The 18,617-nt window shown below is 49.5% G+C and overlaps 1 protein-coding gene across 7 annotated transcripts in view; it reads left to right on the forward strand.

The window, feature by feature from the left end:
* MINDY4 (MINDY lysine 48 deubiquitinase 4) overlaps window positions 1-18,617 on the forward strand; it is a 118,936-nt gene that overhangs the window by 16,217 nt on the left and 84,102 nt on the right. For all 7 annotated transcript variants that reach the window (XR_006601370.1, XR_001181121.2, XR_001181122.2 and 4 more), the window contains exon 5: window positions 727-1,154. Coding sequence is in view for 3 of the 7 variants with exons in the window: in XM_045062848.1 (XP_044918783.1) it covers window positions 727-1,154 (428 nt within the window). In the remaining 4 variants the exon portion in view is untranslated. The remainder of the gene's footprint in view (window positions 1-726; window positions 1,155-18,617) is intronic.

The following is an 18,617-nucleotide window of genomic DNA, read 5'->3' on the forward strand; positions in this document are numbered from 1 at the left end:
CTCCATTAATGCCACCATCTTGTGCAAGACAGATGCTACAGGTCCCCAAGCCCTCATCCAACCTTGGGGCCAAATGTGTTTTGGATTCAGGATTTCTTCATTATCAGAAAAGCAACCCTGTGCACAAGCCACATACCACCTAATGCCTGCGGCCGGGTTTGGGGTAGCACCCCGTAAGCAAAAATGTTATCATTTCTGCAACTTAAGCTATGAATAGCCACACTTAAGAAAGGACTGTGAGCAACCTCATGGCAGTTAAAAAGAAATCGGCACAGGATTCCAAAAGAAACTTGTTTTGGGAGGTTTCAGAAATTACAGATAGTGGATTGTGGGCTGGTTACATTACAGGTGAGGGTAGGGAGGGACAGAGAAGCTAGTAACTTGGCACAGGAGACGTGGCTGTGTGGTGGTGTGGGAATTAGAAGGTAGGCCTGAGCCTGGAGCTACAGCTTCTCTGGCTGCTGGGACATGCTCTCTGTGAGGGGTGTGGGAGAAGGGCTGAGCGTGCTCCTGGGCTCATGCAGGTGGAGCCCAGAAAGTGTTACAGAGCTGGGAGCCTGTGAGTACCTCCCCAGACCATAGGTGGAATTTTAAGAGGAGCTGGGGATGGATGAGAACGATGTCCTGGGGGAGGGAGCACCGTGGGCAAATGCTTGTAGTGGCTGGAGTATTTCCCCACCTCCCTTGAAGGGGATCCTTAACTGCTCTTGTGCTCGCCCCTTTTAGGATGCCCTCCGCAGACGCTCCCTGAGGCGGTCCTCAGCCTTGAGCAGCACGAAGCAGCCCTCCGAGGAAGAGAGCCGGAAAGTGCCCGAGCTCTCTGCCCATGCCCCAGCCTGTCCCATCGCTCAGGAGGGCCCGGCTTCCAGCCCTGGCTCCATTTCCAGGAGCCCCCTGGGCCCGCTCAGTGAGCTGACCTCAGAAAAGTGGAGAACCACGCCCAGCAGCCCCCCTCACTTGTCTGGCAAGGGGCTGCTGCGGAGGGGGAGCAGCAGGCGGCGAGATCTCGAGGAAGATAGCCCGGCTGTGGACAGTGGCCCAGAGGCCGACGGGATGCCCTTGAAGTTCTCCTTGCCAGGTGGGAGTGCCAGGCCAACCCAGGAGAGGCTGGAAAGAACATTCACCAGGCAAGGGAGCCAGCCCCTGCCCCTCAGGTGAGCACACTGTGCTGAGGTGATGGCCTTGTTCCTGGTGGCTCCTCAGCCTCTCAGAACGAGCCTGGGAAGTGGAGAAGGTGGGTATGGTCCCTCCACCGGGGAGCCAGTAGCCCAGAGCGCACCCACACAGGAGGCTTCAGGGAAGGTTTCCTAAAGGCAAGAAGGCTTTAGCAGATGGTTCCCAGACTGGCCTGCAGCAACGTGGCCAGTCCGGTGTGGTGGGAGAGGCATATCCTCTGGGGGGTCCCGCCCAAGATGGGATGACGTATCAGTGCCCACAAGTCTCTTCTGGGACATTCCCCCTCCCCCATCCTCCTTCTATGCTTTCACAATAGATCTTGATGATTCCTATATTGACTGATTTTTCAATGGCAAACCAACCTTACATTCCTGGAGTAAATCTTACTTGGGTATGATATATTATCTTTTTATATATTGTTTGATTTTATTTATTCATATTTTTATGTAAGGGTTTGTATGTAAATACAATGGTCTCTAAATTCGGGAAGGATATTGGCTGGCAAATTTCCTTTCCTTTCCTTCCTTTCCTCCTCACTTGCCTTGTGAGATTGCAGTGTCTGGGATACGCTAGCAGGGCACGCCTTTTCTCTATCTCTTGAAGAGTTAGGCCCTTGGGCGGTGGTGGTACACCGCAAGCTAGAGTCCATGAACTCCCTTTATGAGTTAGGGAGCTGGGCCTACTCTGTCGAACACATCTCATGGCTACGCCGTCTGATGCACATACATGCAGAAGTTTGATCTCTTTGGGATGGATAGACTTTTATGGTTATGCAACCTCTCTTTCTCTCTAGTAATGCTTACCGCCTTCGTGTCTATTTAGGTAGAGTGACCCCAGCCTTCCTTTGATTATAGTGTATCTAGGGGATGTCTTTTTCCATGATTTTACTTTTAACCATCCTGTAGCCTTTTACTTCGGGGTTCCAACCAAATCCTTCCCTTTTTAAAAGAAAATTATAATTTATTCAAACCGAAAACACACACACACACACACACACACACACCCCAGTTCACCCATTTCTCCTGCCCCACCCCCCACCTCCCCTCAGTCTTTTTTGGTAATCCCTCTTATGGCCACAGATTTCCTTCAGAGCAATGCTTTGTTTGTATCCCATGCGTTCATATGTCACACATTCATACAATTTAGTTTAAATATTTTCTAAGACCTGTTGTGATTTCTTCTTTTGTTGTGCAGGTTATTTACACCTGTGTTTTTCTGGTTTCTGCTTTTGAGTCCCGACTTGTTTTCCCTTCAGCCATTACACACTTTTTATGATTTCAGCCTTTTGATATTTGTTGTGATTTCTTTATGGTCCAGTATATGTTTAAAGCTTATCTCTTATAAGCAGCATAAATTTGGAATTTTTAATCCTATCAGATAAATTTTCTTTTAGTGGGGGTAATTACTGCGTTTACATTTTCCTTTTGCATTTGTGAGGATGAAAAGATCCGCGTCTCTTTTCCTTCATAGAGTAAGATGGTTTTCCCAGCACTGTCTACAGTCTGTTCTTTACCCCAGTGATTTATGAAGCCTCCTTTGTTCTTTCCTAAGTTCCCATTTCAACATGGGTCTGTCTTTGAGCTTTCTGTTGTGTTTATTGTCTTCTGTCCTTTTTTAAAAACGAAAAGCACATAACCACAGGTTTTATTACTCTGGATTTGTACTTGTAGCTTAGTATGTTGGTAGGGCCAGCCCCCGTTCTTTTCCTTTGTTTTAACATTGATGTAACTCCCTATAGATCTTTATTCTTTCTATAGGCCTTTTTCCTGTTCCCCAACACATGTAGTTTATTCCCACAAGAGGGAGACCTGGCTTGTTCCCTTGCCATAAGGGCCTGGCTTCCACATCATCCCGTGACTGTCTTTCTTGTCACTCAGGAGTTCTGGATTCAGAGTGGTTTTCTTTGACCAACTACCCCTCCAGCCCCACTCTTCTCCAGCCTGTTTGGTTGTCCTCACAGCACCTATCATCATGTGAAATTATTTTGCGTACTTATCCATTATTTGTCTCCCTCACAATAGACAAGAAATTTCCTGAGAGCAGGGACCTTTATATTCCCTGCTCCTAGACTAGTATTTGGTACATAGAGGGCATTCAACAAATATTTATTTAATACTATTACTCCTACCACCAACAACATTAACAAGATCAGTAAACTTCTGATACTGATCTCTTTTGTACAAGATATTCTTCTAAGTGTTTTAAGTAGATTCACTCTTTGACTTCTCATCAAGTCGTGTGAGGGATATGCCACTCAAATTCCCATTTTACAGTTGAGGAAACTCAGAGAAGTTGCTCTCCTTGCCCACGTATTATTTATACACATAGTAAGAGGCAGAACAGGGGCTTGAACCTGGGCAGTGAGCTCCAGAGTCTGGTGAATACATGAATGAATGGTTTCACCTCTGTCCCCGAATAGAAATCCTTTCCACAGTCTTTAGATGGTGACTGGCATCTGCTTGAACACCTCCAGCAATGGAGAACTCCCCACTTCCCACAGCAGTTTTGCATAGTTCTGACTGCTAGAAAATTCTTCCTCACACTGAGTTAAAATCTGGTTGCTGTTGTTTTGCCCTCCTATGCCAGAACCTGTGTGGGCTGGAGAGGGAATAGTGCCTCAGACAAAATGGGTTGGGAGCACTCTTAGGCTGTGGTGATCGAGGGAAGATGGTGGGTTGGGGAGCAAGGGGAGTGGCTGGAGTATCAGGAGGCCTGGCTTCTAGTCCTCACTTTGCCCTGGGCTAGTCATCTGTTTTGGGACCTCATTGTCTCTGACTGTAAAATGTGGCCACTGGGTAGTTGATTTCCAGGTTTCCTTCAAGCTTGTGCATTTTGCTGGCCTAGGATTCTCACTTCCAGAGTCATTCTGGGCCCTCTGCTTCAGTTGCCACCTATTTATTGAGTACCTACTGTTTACAGCCTCTTAGGAGGTATGGAACCTGGACTCTAGTTTGTTGAGCTGGCCTGGCAAACCCATTCTGCCCCTAAGAACCACTGTGGCCTTGGACCAGTTATTAAACCCTTGAAAAATGGTACGAACATCGTCTTACAGGAAGCAGGTAAAAGTGCATTCACAGCCCCTCCCCCCAGTACCCTTATCCTGATCACTCAATAAGCATTTTGGGGGCTTTGTGTTTGCCTGCCACTTAGTTTCTGTTTGCTGGGCACTATGCTAAGTCCTGGTGTATGTTGTCCCATTGGCTCTTTATAATCCATCAGCATGGATATTATGGTTGATTTTCCTTTCTTTGGTGTTCTTGCTAAAAAGTATTCTTCTCCTGAATTCTGAACAAGCTGGCAAATAAAACAAAGGGTATGAGTTAGGCTGGAGTAACACACACATCATTTCTGTGATCAATAAGGAGAAGAGGGAAGACACAGCAAATCATGATCATGAAGCCCAGTGGGCCCGGAGCTCCGCAGACTTCCTCTCCTCATGTCAGGCCTAGGGCAGATCAGCTCACAAGGCCACATGGCGGAAGGGGCTGCTCCCCCCCATCCCTGACAAAAAAGCTCCCTCTCAAGAATAATAGGGTGCATCTGAACTTCATGTCCCTTCTTTCTTTCTTTCTTTCTTCCTTCCTTCCTTCCTTTCTCTCTCTCTCTTTCTTTCTTTCCCAAATTAACCAGTCAGTTAACTCCCCCTTCCTGCCCTTGGGTGCAGCACACAGCGGGGAGGAGAGTCAAGGCCTGCAGAAGGGTGGACTAGCTCCCAGAAGACCCTGGGAGTTGAGAATGAGCCTCCTCCCAGCACTTATTATCCCTGTGTTACAGATGAGGAAACTGAGGCCAGAGAGTTTAAGGAAACTGTCAAGGTTCTGGGTGGAAGCAGGTCCCAGGGCTCACAGTTTGGTGGATGGAGTATGGGTTGGATTTCCGCTGCCTCTTGTCCCCTCGCCTGGGCATCTTTGTGCAGTGCATGTCCTACATAATTGTAGGACACCTTTGATTTAAAACCAGGCCAGAGTCACCTCCCTGCCCTTCCCAGCCTCCCTCCGTCAGTCCTGCCCACCCGCGCCCCCTCCCCATTTATGTCATTCAGTTCAGTAAATGGGGATGTGAGTCCTAGTGTGTATCAGATCCTGGGAGGGTCTGATCTTCAAGGTGAGACGTGTGCCTATGTTGTCATTTTAAAGCATGACAAAAGACAGTGAGGCGATAGCTGAGCAGGCTTGTATGTGCAGCGTTGCCCCTTCACCCAGGCCTAACAGAGCAGAGGGAAGGTGCCATGCAGAGCTGTCTCTGGGCCTTGCAACATGGGGCTCAGGGACGGCCCCAGAAGTCCCAGCTGGGGCCCAGGCAGGAGCAGGAGCGGGCAGCATGTGTCCTGGGTTAGAGGGCGCAGGCTCACCATCTGACCTGCTGAGATGTCGGGGGGCACGACTTCGGGCTCCATGGGTCTGACTCTGTTGCTTTGATCTTTGTTTCTTTCCTGTGTCCTTTGATCTCAGAAGATCCTTGGGAACCTTGTCATCTGGGCTCCCCTCTGGGGGGTTGTGGATGTTTGGGTCCATCTGTCATTCATCCCTGACTCATCAGGGCTGCCCTTGTGGGGTTTCTGTGATGATCAGTGGGAAGTGCTGGGTCTCTGGCCCTGACCTGGGGGGAATGGCAACCTTTGCCTTGCTCTGTTTCCTGCCTTTGCTCCATGTCACGGGCAGGTCCTTCCTCTGCCCCTTTACAGACCTTGCCATCACCCACATGCCAGAGGCCAGAGCAGGTGCTTGGGAAACCCTAGGTGTGGGACTAAGGACTGGGAGAGGGGTTCTATATTTATCAGTACCCAGAGCTTGGCGTCCCAAGTCTGGTGGCTCCCCACGTGGCCCTTTGTGAAACTCAGTGGTTTGGTTGGGATGACTTCACCTGTGGTACTTACAGACATCTCTGGAGGAATGCTGGCCCGTCATTTCTGTGAGAAGCCCTCAGGACTGCCGTGGTGGTTTTTCTGCAGATTAGCTCAAAGCCTGTTCCACTGGGGATTTTGCCAGAGGAAATGGCTTCAACTTCCGTGTTCCAGGTGTGTGTGAGCCACACAAGCTCCGGCACTTACTGTTTGCCCAGCCTCCTTTGGAAACACAGTGTGTCATCATAGTCATGAGATTGAGAGGAATTGTTGGCCGTTCTTGAGGATTCAACCCACAGCAGTGGCCGCAGCGGCAGTCTTGAGGGGCCAGAGCCCCTGAGCAAATGTGTGTCTCCTTAGGCAGCTTGAGCCATGGGGCCTTGGAACTCTCGGGATGAAGCCTAGCAGTGCTTTTTTGTTTTGTTTTTTAAGATTTATTTATTTATTTATGGGGGTGGGGAGAGAATGAGTGAGCACGCAGGGAAGGGGAGAGGGAGAGGGAAAGAGAAACTTTAGCAGACTTCTCTCGCTGAGATCAGAGCCTGACACAGGCCTCGATCTCACGACCCTGAGATCACAACCTGAGCTGAAACCAACGGCCATATGCGTAACTGACTGCGCCACCCAGAGGCCCACAGGAGTGTGTTTCAACAAGTCTGCCAGGTGATGTGCTCCATGCTGAGGTTGGGGAACCAGTGCCCTAGACGCCAAGCCCGAGATGGAGGGTTAGTTGCTTGGAATTACTGGGGGTGCTCTTAGGGGAAAGGCAGTGGGGGAAGCAGGACAGGGCAGGGGATGGTCTCCACCAGGGTGTGGGGCCTTAGTCGGATCCCACAGGAAGATGCGAGGGTGAAATGACCCAGAGCTGCCCCACCATTAAGCTGGGAGGAGGGAGGAGGGCTTTTTTCCCATGTCAGCCATGGGCCAAGAGTTGCTCATCCTGGGCTGGGGTGGGCAGTGTGCCACCTCCTGGGTGAGTCTGGGGGAGGGTAACTCTGGAGACGGATGCCACCTTGAGCCATTAGTAGCCAACATAGATGGATGGCAGTTGAGGGGGGCACACTGAGGTAAGGGCCTCAGTGAGGGGGGCCCCAGCGCCCTCTCCATCATTCTCGTGGCTTCTTGTACACTCGCCCAGCCCCTGCTATTGTGATGGACAAGCTGTGGAGCCTGTTTGTGGACACCACCTCTGGTGCCTAGGACACCGTGCTGAGGCAGGCCAGACAGACCGTGAAGGGGAGGTCAGTGTGAGTCCCAAATCAGGCACATCAGCAGCCCTCCCATCCCAACACCGCAGCCTCTGTAGCAGGAGTGCCAGCTGAACGGTCACTGGCTTTGTGGCTCCGTGGCTCCTAATGTCCCATAGTATGTCAGACAGGAGGAACCTCTTGAGCCTTCTTTGGTGTCCAGCTCCCCGCCAGGGATGCAAAAGGAGAGAGGGCTCCCTTCCTCCGAAACCCAGGGCTTGCCGTGAAGCTCTCCATGCTTGGATGCTAGACTGTGGCCCTCTCAGAGGATGGACGAGCCAAGGATTAGGGAATGCTGTTGACAGGGCGAGGGGGCCTTGGGCTCGCAGAGGCCATGCGTCAGGCCAGCACTTCATGGTGAGGCAGTAACATCGGGTGAGGAATGCGACTTAGCTGCCTTGTTCTGCAGCATAGACACCCACCATGGCCCCAAAGTGTCAGTGACCCTGTCTCTGTGTCCATTCAGGGACTTGGTGACTAACAGGCGGTGGGGTGGTGGCTGGCAGAGTTTTCAGCGTTTGTAGAATGGACAGTAGGTGGCGGCAGATCTTTATGAATCTTCAGGACTCCAGAGACCCTGGCTGGTGACTGCATTCAACAGGTGCGCTCACCAGACCCCTCGCAGGGCAGGCAACTCTGAGGAGAGTGCTCTGGGTCCCTCCTGGGTCCCCAGGCCCCTCCCAGGCTCCCGATCCTGAGCGGGGGACCGGCAGGCACCCATATGCCTGGCTGCGTCCTGATAGGGAATAAATAATGCCATCTGGGGCTTGGCAGGGGCTCAGCCGAGGATGTGGTATTTGTGGTTTATTGACTGTTCCCCATACCCGAGCATCCCAAGTCTGACAACATCTGCACCGCATGGGATGAGTAATGGGTGGAATTTCCATTTTAATTTATCTCTGCGCGTTATTTGGACATGATGTCAGACTATAAAGGTTCGGAATTAGCTGCCTCTTGAAACATACACACGATGCAGCGGCTTGCTGTGTGCCAGCGGCCCCGTGTGAACAGGTGGCCTGGCCGGGGCTCCCGTGCTGGTCCAGCTTCCCCTTCATAGTTGACTCCTCGGGGACCTCTCTTCTGCAGTGGGTATGGCTGCCCGGTGCTCAGCTGGTTCCCCCCATCCACCCTGAGTGTGTGTCCCCGTCCACGCTGGAATACCAGTTCTCTCATCTGAATGCGGGCCTCTTCCCAGCATGCGCAGGAGAGTAAACATGAGACACTGCTCCTGTGCATGTCACAGGCCCCTTGGAGCCACACGGGATAGGGCTAGATGACCTTACCCTGTGTGGTAACTGGAGCTGCTAGGTACCTTCGGCTCCAGAGCGCCCAGCAATTCTGTCCGGTGCATCTCCCGGGGCAGAGGGACTTCTCATAACCCAGATTCCCTTTGAGATCCTCTTAGTGCGGCTAAAGAGGTGAGAGTGCGTCCATGCCTCTTCTAGGAAGGGTGAGTGGTTTCATTTTGTCCATCTCTGGACATCAGAGTGACAGAGATCCTCCTCTGATCACATCTGGGCCTTACCAGCTCTGCCCAAGCCTTACAGCTCTGCCCAAGGCACACAGACTGGGAATCCACTGCTGCTGGATGGAAGGAGGCTGTTAGGGCTCAGGGATAATTTTTGGGAGACGACTGTCAGCAGAGGGGGAAGTATGTGGACATTGCTTTTTCCTAGGTGCTTTCTTTCCCCCTCACTCTGTTGCTGCTCTGCCGGTTAGCTCACTAGACCCTGGCTACCAGAACTGCAGAGGTCAGCGACAGGGCCATGATGAGCGCAAAGCAAGCGAGTCATTCAGGGTGTGGAATTTAAGGAGCATAGGTCCTCAGCTTGGGGGCCCATCTGCAGTGTGGACACCTGCATGAACCTGGGAGTGGGTGCCTTCTTATGTTCTGTACCCCAGGTGCCGCGCCTGGCTCACCCCAGTCCTGGCCTCGTCCACAGAGTCTCCATGCTTCTCTTCTGCTCAGGATCATGGACAACCCTCAGTATGGCATAGTGACCTGATACCTCACCTTTACTTCTGTGAAGTCCTCGAGGACCGGAGCGGGCTTCCTCCCTCTCCCTCCATCTCTCTCTCCGCCGGCTCCTTCCCGCCCCTTCCTCCTTCCCTCCCTTCCTGGCTTCTTCCCTTCCGTTGTTTTTCTAGCCGTATCCTTGGATCTGGCCATAAACGTGGAGCCCATGAGAGACTGTACATAGCAAAGACATAGGAAGGGACAATTATGCTGATCTGCTTGGGGGCAGTGTCATAAAACTTAAACTGATCATTTTAAGCAGAGTTGGAACAGTTCAAAACTTTATGCTCAAGTTCGTTTGTTGGTATTCATTCATTCCCTCACTCATTTTTTCATTCATGCATTCATTTAACCAACCATCCACCTAACCAATGCACCAACCCACCAACCCCACCCATTACAACTGTGATGTCCTGTATTTAAGTCATTTTGAGTGCTCCCTTCTTTAGGAAGCTTCTTCAGATCTCTTCCCTGTTCCCAACCCTGGACATGGCCCCCTTCTCATTCTCACAGTGCCTGCCACATTGCAGAGAGCTGACAGGTCACCTTGTTTCCCCTGCTGGACTGTCAGCTACCTGAGCATGGTGGCGAGTTCTCTGTGGTCTGTCCTCCCTCAGCTTTGCTCAGAATTGTTCCACACTCACTGGATGGAGCTGAATTATTGGCTTTGCCTTGAGGAGGAAGAAGTGAAGTGTGAGGTCTTCCCTTCACTCAAGGAACATGAGTAAGAGTGGGATGAGTGATCTTGCAGACAGAAAAAGACCTACAAGTACCAGGCAACATTTGTCCCAGGCTGGATGGATGGCGCCCATTCAGATGGAACAGGGTCTTAGAGGAGGGATGCTCCTGGACTAGGCCTTGAAGGGTGATTCCATTTGGGGAATAGCCAAAGGCCTTACTTCTAGGCCTGGACATACTCATGGCCCTTCTCTGCTTTCCTCCAAACTTGAGATTTCTTGAGAAATGTCTTGCTGGTGTTCTGGGAAGTCTCATTCCTCAGAGCGAAAGCAGCTCTTTTACTTTTCCTCAGCCCTTTGTTTCTGGAGGCTATCTTGGGTCCTATTGCATTTGCAGCCAGTTGGGGATGATGTGCACATGTGGGGGCTTATGGAGAAAAGAGCCTAAGCTCATAGCTTTCCCTGAAGATTGGGAAGACACTGTGATTTAGGGAAAAACTGGGCATCCTTCTTAGCACCTTGAGTAGAACTCTGATAGGCTGACTGCCAGGGAGCTGGGGACAGAATGCCTTTCTGTTCTGATGGAGCGGACCTTCCCTCGTGACCCCCCGAGCTGGTTTTCCCAAACAGCGTCTGTGGGACAGAACACTGCTGTGACTCACTGGGGCTGGTGCCTCTACCTAAGAAAGATGGTCTTTGATCCCGAGTTCTGTCAGGAACGTTTTGGTCAGAGGTCTTCAAATCACAAAGATGACCTGCCAGAGCAGTTTCCTGTATAGCTGGATTCCATGTGTGTGCCTCATTCCAGAAAATTCTACTTTGTTTTCTCTATTCATTCCACAAGAAGTTACTAAAGCCATAGGATTCCTTCCATTTCCTGTTGAGGCCATTTTTGTAACCTTGGGCCCCTCAGAAGTGGAGCCCTTTCCTAACAGAGTAAACAGTTTTTGATCTCAATCTAAATACGTGTTATTTAATTTTATTCAACAAAGCATTTACGAAGTGTGCCTTGCTTGCTCGGATAGTGTTGGCGAGAGAGGTGATGGATAGGTTCCTGCCCCACAGAGGCTGAGACATCCATGCAAATGACTGTCCTACAGGATTAAAAAAAGGCAAGTGACAAGGGGACAAGGATGGAAAGCCATGGAGCTAAGGTGTGGATTGTTTCAGGGATAACTAAGCTCTTGATTTTTTTTTTTTAAGATTTTATTTATTCATTTGGCAGAGATCACAAGTAGGCAGAGAGGCAGGCAGAGAAAGAGGAGGAAGCAGGCTCCCCGCCAAGCAGAGAGCCTGACACGGGGCTCGATCCCAGGACTCTGGGATTATGACCTGAGCTTAAGGCAGAGGCTTTAACCCACTGAGCCACCCAGGTGCCCCTAAGCTCTTGATATTTAGTGAGTACTCATATTTGACAAGCTCCGTGGCAAGAGCCTTAGATGTGTTACTTTATTTAATCCTGACAGCCACACTGGGAGAGTTACTGGCTTCATTTAATAGGTGGGGAAACTGAGGCACAGAGTGACTGACCAGTCTGAGTTCATGCAGACAGTCTGGCTCTAGGAGCCTCACTCCTAACAACTGTCTTCAGGCACCTGTATCGAGAAGAAGCGGTGTTGGAATGCTGACATCGGTAAGGAGTTGGAGAGTTGGTCTGGAAGTTCAGGGAGAAGACCCATCCCGAGCTGAGAGGACAGAGTAAACAAACGCAAAGAGGTGGATGTGTTGGTGTAGCTCGAACACAGGGCACGTGCGGGGGACCAGGAGGAGAGGAGACTAGAGGACGGGGCTGTGCCTTGAGAGCTGGCTCACAGAGCAATAGAGGGATAGAAAAGTGTCTTGAGTTTTCAGTTATGTGGGTGTTGTTTTTTAAAAAATTAGTTAGAGCTGTGCTTCAGAAGATCACTCCAGGGGTGCTGCAGGCTTAAGCAGGACCAGTGGCAAGAGCCAGACCTAGAAGGCGGGGTGGGCTCTGAGCTGACCATGCCAGAGGGTCGAAGAGCAGGACACCTGGGAAGAGAACCTATAGGAGGAGGGCTGGGAGGCTGGGCGTGCAGGGAACAGAGATGGGGATCCAAAGGGGAGGCACTGGCAGGGTCACAAAGCAATGAGGAGTCAGATCCTGGGCATGTCCAGCTGACCTTCTGTTTCCACAGAGTGGGGCAGAAATGCAGATCCTGGGGAAAGGCTGGATGAGAAGTGTCTGGCAGGGACTGGCATGGGACGAAAAGCTGATGTCCTTAGAGGGATGGACACCGCCAACGATGCATGATAAAGGCACCTGGGTCCAAATTCTGCAGGGGAGAGCCATGTGTTTGTTGTGATAAGGCAAAGCAGTGATCAGAGCAAGAGGTGGACTGGGGAGGTGAAAGAAGAGAGAGGGTCAGGAACTTGACAGATTTAGACCCTTAGGGGAAGTTGGGCAGGTCACCAAGTTGGGTGACGGAAGTGGCTTTGGAAAGAGCTCTTTCAGTAGGATACTGGGGGCAGCAGGTCAACTCTAGCAGGGTGAGGAATGGTGTGGGTGAGGTCAGATATAGGGAACACAGAGCTTTGTAAAAGTGTAGAGGGGAAGGGAAGCATAGGGACACGATGGCAGCTCAAGAAGGGAGAGTGTTATATCCAAACTATGGAAAGAGCCTAGATATCCATCAACAGATGAATGGATAAAGAAGATGTGGTATATATACACACAGTGGAATACTATGCAGCCATCAAAAGAAATGAAATCTTGCCATTTCCAATGACATGGATGGAACTAAAGGGTATTATGCTGAGCAAAATAAGTCAATCAGGGAAAGACAATTATCATATGATCTCCCTGATATGAGGAAATTAAGAGGCAGGGCAGGGGTTTAAGGGGTAGGGAAGGAAAAATGAAACAAGATGGGATCGGGAGGGAAACAAACCATAAGAGACTCTTAATCTCATGAAACAAACTAAGGATTGTTGGGGGTTGGGGGGCAGGGATTGGGTGGCTGAGTTATGGACTTTGGGAAGGGTATATGCTATGGTGAGTGCTGTGAAATGTGTAAGCCTGACGATTCACAGACCTGTACCCCTAGGGCAAATAAAACATTATATGTTAATTTTTTAAAAGGCCGGGGAGGGGTGGGGTGGCTGTTGTTAGGGATCAGGGTCCTTTTTCCAGGACGGAGAGATGTGAGCGTGTTTGTAAGCCCAGGGCTAGGCGCCAACAGCAGAGGAGAAACTGGCCATTCACAGAGACTCTGAGAGGCAGGAAGGGTGTTGCTTGGGTGGGGTCTGGGAAGGGCTGCATGGACAGTATCAAGATTCATTTTCTACCATGCTCAGTAATGGTAACTGATGTGATGATGGGCCTGGGGCATTGCAAGTTCTCAAAGGAGCTTTTCAATCCCGAGTGAAAGAGCTGATTCTGCTCAGGAGAGTTTTGGGGTTATTTGACGTTTCTTCCAATTACATATAGCTTTGTTAAGTTATTGAGGACTGCCGTTTGGAAAACATGGCATTTTACTGACTTCTGAGACCTCGAAACATGGCTCCCCATCTTTAACACATTTAACAACTTTCAGAGTGGTGAGCTTGAAAGAACCTGAGATTTAGAATTGGACAGATTTTTCACTTACTAACAGAGTGACCTTGGCACAGTGTTTTTGTTCATCTCTTTGTTGGCTTAGTTTCTTTGTCTAAGAAATGGGATGATACACTTGTCTTTATGGGTTTGTTTATGGGTTTGAACAGAAGAAATAATGTATATAAATATTTAGCCCACAGTAGTTATAAATCCTAGCTTTCTTTTCTACTATTTGGTTATCCAAAAACACCCTGTTTCTTAAGGGGATGTGTGTGTATTCCTGAGTAATAGGGAATTATATAAGAAAAGGATGGAAAAGTAAGATTAGAGCTGGATTATGGGGGATTGTGATTGTCAGAGAGAAATGTTTAGATCTGTTTTACAGGCCACAGCCAGAGGCAGTGAAGACAAGAGCATGACCTAGTTCCTGTGCCTCAGGACCCATGTCTCTCATGGGGCCAGACACATAGTAGGTCTTCAGGGAGCATTGTGGATTAAATTTGCCTTCATCAAGACATTTATTCTCCTTTGCACTGAAGGCCAAGATGAGGCTGGGCCTTCATTTGAAAGCTCTGAAGGTTGACATAGATGTGTGCTTCTGCCTTTCTCTTTTCTAGAAGTTCTTGCTAGGCCACGTGTGGACAGTGGGGGGCATGGTAAGCTATCTTTGGCTGGGCTCCTGTGGCTGTGATCCTCCATGTAGAGGCTTCCGTACGGGGCCCTGGGGCTTCATTTGATTCTTAAGGAGGAGGAAAGAGAAATGGGAAGTCCTTGAGAGAAGGATGGCATTCCTGTCACTGACCATGGTGCTTCCTTTGGTCTACTGTCACTTTGTTCAGCTTTTCTGCCTTCAGATAAGGTTTCCTTTGAATGAGGGGGGAAAAAAATCAACCAACTGGAAAAGTCTTTGAATGGAAACCATGACCATCTTCTCTGCTATCCTCTGAGACTGGAGGCTCTTTTTCAGGGCTTACAATCACCTTCATAATTTCATGTTCATCTCCTCACGGAGCAATGGCGTACTGAGCGCTCATGTTCCAGAAGCTGCTCTATAGAGGGCAGCTGAACTTAGGAGGGCTTTTGACAGGGGTCTAGGAACCAGTGCCCACAGAAGTCAAGGAAATCCATCTGGGTTCTACAACCCAGAGTCTCTCCCACACCCCCAACCCCCTCCCAGCTTCCGGACAAATCCCAGGTCCCTTCTATCCTAGATGTGGATGTCCAGGCACCCTTTAAGACCCTCTATGCTCCTGGAAGTATTTTAAAAGAAGAAACAAGAAGTTGAAAGTATCCACTTTAGATAAAAAACCAAAAGCAGCACTGGCCCACTTAATAAAGACATTATGATGGATTTATCCATCTTTTTAAAGAAAAGAACTCCAAAAGGTACACTTACCAGATGCTGGGACGTGGGAGAGCCTAAACGAGGATTCTTGTTTGAAAAAGTGTCCTCATGCACACAAACCCCATGGGTTTGTAGGAGACTGTCCTTGTCCTTAGGAGATTCAGGCTGGACTCTTTAGGGATGACGTTCTAATCTCTTCAACTTACTTTCAGATGGTTCAGCAGAAGAAAAAAAATGTGTGTTTCTGTGTGTATGCATGTGTTTCGAGGGAGGAGGAAGGGAGAGAGGGAGGAGGGGAAGCAAATATGGTGAATGTTGATTTGTCTCTGTTAAGTGAATGGTCTACTGATGTTCATTGTGCTACTTCAGTTTTCCTGTTGGGTCAATATTTTTCAGAATAAAAATGGAAAATGCACATAGGAAAATTAGGAAAAATGAATAGTCAATAGAATCTGTCATTTGTCTCTCAGTAAAGATCCTAAAGAAGTGTAACAAGGTCATAGTATATCACTAGGGTTGGCATCTGGGGGAGGTGATGATATAAAACACAAGGCCAGCCCAAGAAGCAGCTAGGGAGCACTCTGGCATGCCTGGAGTGGTGTGGTGGTCCCCTTCCCTGTCACCTGTGGGCCTCCTCAGGCCCTTTGACTCCCAAGGAACCTCCCAGTGGCTATGACAGAAACAGTAGTTCATGGTTACAGTCCAGATGCCCAGAAAGCAGACTGTTCCATTGTTGTCTCGGTGGTGATTCCAGCCCTGTCTCCCCAGATCCACCCTCCCCTTCTCATACTACTTGGACAGGAATCTGTACACCCCCAGCCTGGCAGTACAAGCTGGCTGTGTCTTCCCTCTGCCGACCCCCTGGATGTTTTCTTGGAACCTCCAATCCTTTGATTACACCCACATCGTGAGGCTCAACGTGACATTTCCAACAGGAGACTGCCTGACGTGGGTCCAGCCGCTTCACATGGTTTTTATATTTGTTCTGGAAAAAGCTTCAGATACCTTTGGTCAAAGCTCTTCCTGTTGGCTGCGTTGCTGGGGCCATTTCTCGCCCACACAATCCCGAAGGGGCTGCCATCTGTTGGCTCCTGCACGCCCACCCCACCGGGGACAGGTGACGGTGGCAGAGGGGTGCAGCCTGGAGCAGCGGGGACTCGGGGGGGTTTCGGAGGGCCTGAGCTTTTGGTCTCGTTTTGTGTTATTTGGATTCAGATCCTCAGAAACCAGAGAAGCCAGAGCCTTGCCAAAGGGCTTCATTCCACTTCTGCAAAAGTTTCTCTATTAAGTAGAAAAGAGAGTGCGCTTACAGACTCACATGAATTCGTTACCTCTTCAGGAACTGGGAAGGAATTGCTAAAATTCGAAGTCCCCATTTCCTGACTTCTGTGTGAGGTGGGCCCTGTGTTCCCCTGCTTTAGGGCTTGTAGAAAGTTCCTACGTAGATTCCCTACCTTTGAGCAGCATCCTAGCTCCCCACTAAATATCCCGACCTGCTGGGGGCTCCCTGCTCAGGAGCCATCTGTGCCGAATAGCTGGGAACTCTCATTAGATGCAGAGGGGGTAACTCCAGGGGCGCGAAGGGAGGGGACCCACACGGGTTGGTACCCAGAGACCCTCACACCTCATTTCAAGTGAAAACGGCTGGCTGCCAGAAGAGGCACAGGGAGGCTGCCTAACTGGCTCAGGGACACATCTAATTTTAGCTCAGGGTGTGCTTGTCCTGAGTTGGGGCTGGCCCACCCATGGAAATTCCTCAGCTCTCTGGTCTTATGTGTGTGAGTGGTGTAATGCTCGAAGTTAGCAACGCTAACTTGGTTTTAAAGCAACAGTTTCTTTCTCTTTTTTCTAAGAAATTTCCAGACAACGACCTGTTCTCTCTGCTTTTGGAGTAGGTCAAAATTTCCTGAAGATTCCTTTCTCGTAATAGGGCAACATGGGGTGGAAGAAAAAGATGTTGCAAGAACTAGTCTTGGCCGGGCCTCCCTCTGTATCCACTGGGCAAGACAGTGACAGGGTCTCTGGGCCCAAGGAGACTTTGTGTCAGGCATCTGGCACAGTGGGTTACTGGGAGTTCATAGGTCAGCAAAAAAAAAAAAAAAAAAAATCACGCAAAAACAAAAAACAAAACCCTGGGGGACCAACTTGGTTCAGCTCCAGGGAGGGAAGGCCTGAAACCTACACAGTTTTAGTGGCCTCTTTAAGACAAAGGATATAAAGGTATCACATTTTTGCAAATTTTACAAAAACAGAAGACCATGCCAACACATTGCTCGGGCCTCTTGGAAGGGGGCTGTCCAAGTGAGGGCCCCAGATGCTTGGGCCCTGTTAACTCCACCGTGAATCCCAAGCTGTTCAGCTTGTTGCTGCTGCTGTTGATTTTCTAGCTAAGTAAGACCATTAAGACCCAATTTCATAAAACTTAAATACAGGTAGAATCTTGAAATAAAATTGCAGTGTTTAAAATTAACACATCAGTCCATGTGAACGATGCACTGTATTTTCCTCACTTCACCATGGGCCTGTGTGTTGTGGACTGGTTTATTTTGGACCATTTCCAAGTTTCTGAGCCTCTCTGTCCGCATTTGTAAAAACGCTTGCTTCCCATACAGGCCTTTAGTGAGACTTAAGCTGAGAACGATGGTTTGCAAGTGCTAGGTGAGGTAGATGTAGATACCCAGATAAATAATTATTACCCTAAGGACAAGACTAGAGAACACTTAGAACCCTTAGAGTGTCACAGGAAGGACAATGGTTATTTAACAGGGAAGGTGACTGTCCAACTAGGACCACTGTGGGGCAAGATGTGAGCTACAAAAGTAAGTGTTATCGAAGTATAGACCTTGTCATCTTCTCTAAAAGTAAATGAACCCAAATTTCTCTACTTTAAGATTGATAAGAAGTTAACGCATCCAGACAGTGTTGTCTCAGCCCAGTGGCTCATGGTTCTTTTATCACTGCTTATGCAGGGGAGAGTGTTGTGTGTGCAAAATGGACATATTTCATCCCAGCATTTGTTTTAAGCCACATTTTGGCGTATTTAAACAAACAGAACCCAGGTGGATTTCACTGCTTAATGGGACTCCGAGAAAGTTGACCTCTCTCATTGGGACAGCTCCTTCCCTGGATGTGTTGGCTTTTATTAGGATAGTAACAGAGCAGGGTAGTGCCCCAAAGCAGCTTCTCCTAGCAGCTAAGTAAACATCTGCACACAGCTTTCCAGTCCACCGTGGAAACCGGTGGCAACTCTTACGTAATGTCTTTCAGACAGCATGTCAGAACCTTCCCTTTTATAACTCCAAGTGTGACTTTAGCAATCCTTTCCATCCTGGGTTCTCATACCAGCCTCGGGGAGGGCAGGGCCACAGCTACTCTTTGTCTCTGGGAGAGCCATGCCATTGGGTCCTCACTCCCATGCTGAGAGGCGGGCTTGTGATCCCACTTGCTGGGGATGTAGCCTGGGGCTCAAACCGGGAGGCCCTGTGACATGGGCCAGGCACCATGTCTTGTCTCTCTCACTCTGGCCCTAGTCTTTGGGCTCAGCCAGTGTTGCATGGTGCTTGGGCTCGGCTGAGCTATGCAGCCACGAGCTGGTGGGCAGAGGGGAGGAGGCAAGGCCAAGGAGACCATGGGGTAGCAACATCCTGCTTGGTGAACTGCATAGCTCAGGTGAATGAATGGTTCAGTGGATTTGGCCACACTCCCGAGATCTACTCCACGGATGACACTTTCCTTCAAGAGGATGTTTTTCTTTCC

This window comes from Mustela putorius, unplaced genomic scaffold, assembly GCF_011764305.1.
Source record: "Mustela putorius furo isolate JIRA1106 unplaced genomic scaffold, ASM1176430v1.1 tig00003845_pilon_pilon_pilon, whole genome shotgun sequence".
Classification (NCBI taxonomy): Eukaryota; Metazoa; Chordata; class Mammalia; order Carnivora; family Mustelidae; genus Mustela; species Mustela putorius.